Here is a 4478-nt window from a genome sequence, read left to right as displayed (position 1 = left end):
TGGTTTGATTCTTTGATTTCTTCCTTCTATTTTATGCTCAAACTCCAGCTTAAACGCACTAGTTTTCATCCCCGTAAAGCTAAAAAGGAAATTTTTACGACACTGTGTCCAATGGAGAAAGAAACAAAGCCCTAACCCTAACCTGTTATCTTCCACAATTTTCGTTGGTAGACACAGATCAGGTGAAATGATTTAGTTCCCTGAGAAAACACTGTTTTGCCCTTGATATGCCCGTTTTTCTTTTGAACTTGTAGGTTTCAGAGAGAGAAGGGGGATTCAAGAATTAATCAACCCAGCAAACCCTAGTGGACAGAGAAAGACCAAAACCTAGAACGTTTCATAAAGAGAGAGGGGGGGAGATCTGATTCATGAGACCACTTCTGGGAAAACCCTAAGAGAGATGGAGGGAGGAGAAGAAACCCAATAGTTGAAAAAGCTTGAAAGTTCCATCATCAATGGAACTGGAAAAGACAGGCTAAAAGTTGTTGTGAGGCAAAAATCTAGGGAATATTATTTGTGTCTGAGTGGTTGGAGCAATTCCAGTGGTGGGGATTTGCAGAAACAGGTAGAGATATACATAGAAAAAGATAGCGAACCAGAAACAAAGACATGACCCTCTCTCTTTCCCTTATCCTTTCTTCTACCCAAAACCGGTGGGTGTATGTAACCCATTGGTAGTGCAGCCAAAATAATTGCACTTCGTGTTTCGAGTCATTTTCTTCATCAAAAGTACCTAATCCTAATCAATCTCTAACATGTTTTTGGTCTTGCCCTTTCAAATTTCTTTTTCATCTCTTTTGATAAGTATTGTTAGAGTTTATGGTGTAAATTTTGTTTTGATACACCTTAAAATTAGGGTAAAAGAAGTAGACTGATTTTCTGTCTTTAGTTTTTCTTTTCTTTTTTTTAATGTAAATTACGAAGTTGTTATTTTTCATCTCATATATATTGATTGTTGTTATCTTTTCAAAGGACATTAGGTACAATATCTACTTGCAAGCAGGGCCACACACATGCGTTCAATGAACATATTCACAACCTGTCTTTGTCTTTAAGTGTTTTCTGAGGTTATCAGTTGAATGGAATAAGTAAATGGAGTCATGACGCTGCAAGCTTTGATACCACAGACTAAAAAGTGAGAGCATCATTGATAAATGTTTTTCCACAGACACGATGGAAATGCAATTATCTCTTCTGGTTTGTGGGATTCCCTAATGCACGTAAATGAAATTTTGATGTTACATCTCAAAAGTCGAAAGTACAAAACATTTCCTTTAATTGAGCCCTAGGTAAACAGCTGAAAATATAACTATTATTATTATTATATCTATTTAGAGGCACAATTTCAGCTCAGATGCAAATTACAATTGACGTTCCAAGATCGGTCTGATTACCAGTCTTGCTTTAAGCTGATAGAAAAATGCTAAATGCACAATATAAACATTCCTCGGGTTTTATTTGTTTGAGCATCTAGATCACAACACTAAACTGTAACCACTAAACAGGCTGGAAATTAAAGGAAAAGAAGCAGTAGAAAAAACCCATGTTTAAAAGCAAGGAATTCATGTAGGACGAAACCAAAACAGAGGGATTGACAAGACGGAAGATTACCTTGGATTCTTCGACATCCACCCTTCACTTGAAAATCTTTGATTGGCGAAGAAATTGAACTTTGAAAATACCCATCCTCCAGCTATAAAGAAGGGTGTGAAGTAAAGGAATTTGTGGTTCATTTTCCTCCCACGATTTATCATCAAACACCTACCGTTTTTATGGCAATTTTACTCCAAAATTAATGGAATGAATTAGCCTTTTTTTCCTCGACAGTGAAAGTGGTACGATACAACCGTTCTTTTTGACCGTCTGCACCTGTCCTTTTGGAGGCTCTAGGTCTGCAGAACCCGAGCGAACTACAGCCACACACGGCATTGTTGCTGCCTAAACCTAAAGCCGAAACTAAAAATCAAACAGAACTAGAAGCGAAATGTAACACAAGATCAGCAACAGGCAATCGATGAGCTCAAGTGTATAAATCAAATCAAATGAGCCGAACAAATCTCCCAAAATCTGTAGCCAACTGCTTCAAATCTAAACGACTTTCCTAGGCGGGCTAGCTTAGCCTGAACTACTGTTTTAAGTTTTTAACTGTAACAAACACCTCTTATGTATGTAAACCGAACCAGGTTTTCTCTCTCTTTTTTATGTAACCCGCAAGTTTTCACTGCCACACTTAAATCTATTATTTTTCTCACATAATCAATTTAGTCAAACGACTCCGTTGCTAAACACCACCGACTTTTTTTAAATGTTTTTTAGTACACATCAAATATAATAAATAAATTATTTTACAAATAATTTTCTGAATGTGAGAATTGATTGTTTATACATTCCACATGGGCTTTGGTGGGAGGTTTTGACTTTTAAAATGTCCATGAAGTTTATAATCACCAACAACTCACTTTGCGTTGTATTCCAAATAGTTAATGCATGGTCAACATCCCCACGCGGCACTGCCATGAGTTCCAGTTGGGCTCCTTTTTTGTCTTTTGAAAGTTCGGTCCGCACTTTGGGAGGATATGTTGAAGTAAGAATTTTTTTGGTTAAGAAAATGGTGGTGAGCTAGTGTCACACTCTACCATAATGGATCTCTGTCTTCCGCTCTTTCTTATGCATTCATCTTTAGGTTATTTTTCACCTTAAATTTATGATTTTAGGTTATTCAAATGATATGATCTCATAAGTTTAGATAAAATAAAGATACGATATCAATTAAGTTTTTCGTTTCATAAAAAAACTTATATGTTCTAATAATAATTGAATGTTTGTCTTAATAAAATGCCATTAAATAAGGCGTCCTCTCAGCGAGAGATCCTAAGATAATACATTCCCATGAAAAAGGTGTTTCCCTCGCGTACAACTTGATCCCTTGGATTGTTATAAAATTAAAGTCAACGAAATACATATGCTATGGCAAACGGGTCCGGGGATGGGCAATTTTCCAAGTGCTTAAACTTTTGGATGTCGGCCAATTTAATAACTTGAGAATTTTTCTACGAGAATATAAATGGAATCCCCTGACTTAATAATTAACAAAATTGAGCCATGTGTTTACCAAGTTAATCCAGACTGTTACCACTGTCAAACACACACACACACACTATATATATATATATATATGCACCCTCTGCCACAGCCGCGTAACGTGTGTGGATAAAACATCCTAATATATTTATGGGTTAACTACATGATTTGTCACTTATTTTTATATTTTGTTTACTTATCTTCACTGATTTAAAAAAAACATAATATATGGTTATTTTTTTTATTAAGATGTGGTCACCATAAATTAATTGTCGTTAACAGATTAGATGACATGACAGTTAAATATTTTTGTATAATCACACATTTAATCCATGTTATTCACACATTTGGTTTCTCAAGTGACCCAGGTTCGAATCTATGTGGTCTCGATTTACTTTGCTTTGTTTTCTTTCAACCAGAGAGTGACGTATGTCACCAAATATGTGATTAAACCAAAATATTTAACCATCAAGTCACCAAATATATTAATTGTTAACGGCAGTTAACTCGTGGTGATCACGTCATAATTAAATAAAAATGAACGTGACATATCTTGATTAATTAAAAATGAAAGTGATCGTATATTATGTCTTTTGAAATCAATGAGAAAAAGTAGACAAAACACAAACAAGTGACAAATCATGTGTTAACCCTATATTTATTTAAATTAAATTATACAAAATATATGTTAATAATAAATTATAAGCATCATAAATGACCTTCTTTTCCTCTCCAATAGATCACTAGCATTGAAGCAACCCAATCTCTCTAAAACCCCCCATAACATGCAACACTCTCCTCATGAATCTCCCTACCAATGGCCCTTAACACTACCATTCTTCGCCTCTCTTTCTTGCTTTTATTCTTTGCCTCATTCGTCAACGCTAATAATAGCAGTTGCCACACTTTGAGCACCAACCGGAAACTCTTGTCTACCAAATTCGACTTCACTCCATTCCTACATCATCACCACTACCACCACAGACATCGCCCCGACAACGACAATGCCAAACCTTCCGGTAATGAGATCGATCCTCGTTACGGTGTAGAACAACGGCTTGTTACTACTGGTCCAAATCCCTTGCACCATTGAGGTTCCCTTGTCTCTTCTTCTTCGTGATTTTCTTATTTATTTTACTCTCATGTATTGAAATTCATTTATATGAATTCTATGTATATTTGTTCAAATTCCTTGAAATTACCATAATTCAGATATAGTACTGAAAACTTCGGATCTCTCGTTTATTTATTTTATTATTTTTCAAATTTAGGATGTTCATGTGTAATATTACAGTTTTAGTTCGTGGATTAACATGCGAATAATATATTGTTTCTTGTAATTTAGTACGTTTTATTCCGTGCTGTTGAGAAATAACCGGAGGAAGAAGAGTAGCAGT

The 4478-nt window shown here is 35.3% G+C and overlaps 1 protein-coding gene across 1 annotated transcript; it reads left to right on the top strand.

Moving 5' to 3' along the window:
- Positions 1-3898: 3898 nt before the first annotated feature.
- Positions 3899-4174, top strand: LOC120209564 (CLAVATA3/ESR (CLE)-related protein 12-like). Its single transcript, XM_039208542.1, has one exon. It carries the CDS (start codon positions 3899-3901, stop codon positions 4172-4174), a length of 276 nt encoding a protein of 91 aa, XP_039064473.1.
- Positions 4175-4478: the final 304 nt, after the last annotated feature.

Source organism: Hibiscus syriacus, unplaced genomic scaffold (assembly GCF_006381635.1).
Source record: "Hibiscus syriacus cultivar Baekdansim isolate YM2019G1 unplaced genomic scaffold, ASM638163v2 tig00019143_pilon, whole genome shotgun sequence".
In the NCBI taxonomy this organism is placed as follows: domain Eukaryota; kingdom Viridiplantae; phylum Streptophyta; class Magnoliopsida; order Malvales; family Malvaceae; genus Hibiscus; species Hibiscus syriacus.
This window is presented reverse-complemented; position numbering and strand designations above follow the sequence as displayed.

Bases quoted from the DNA above. Each gene is read 5' to 3' on its own strand.
- LOC120209564 (XM_039208542.1), top strand. From the start codon at position 3,899: ATGGCCCTTAACACTACCATTCTTCGCCTCTCTTTCTTGCTTTTATTC.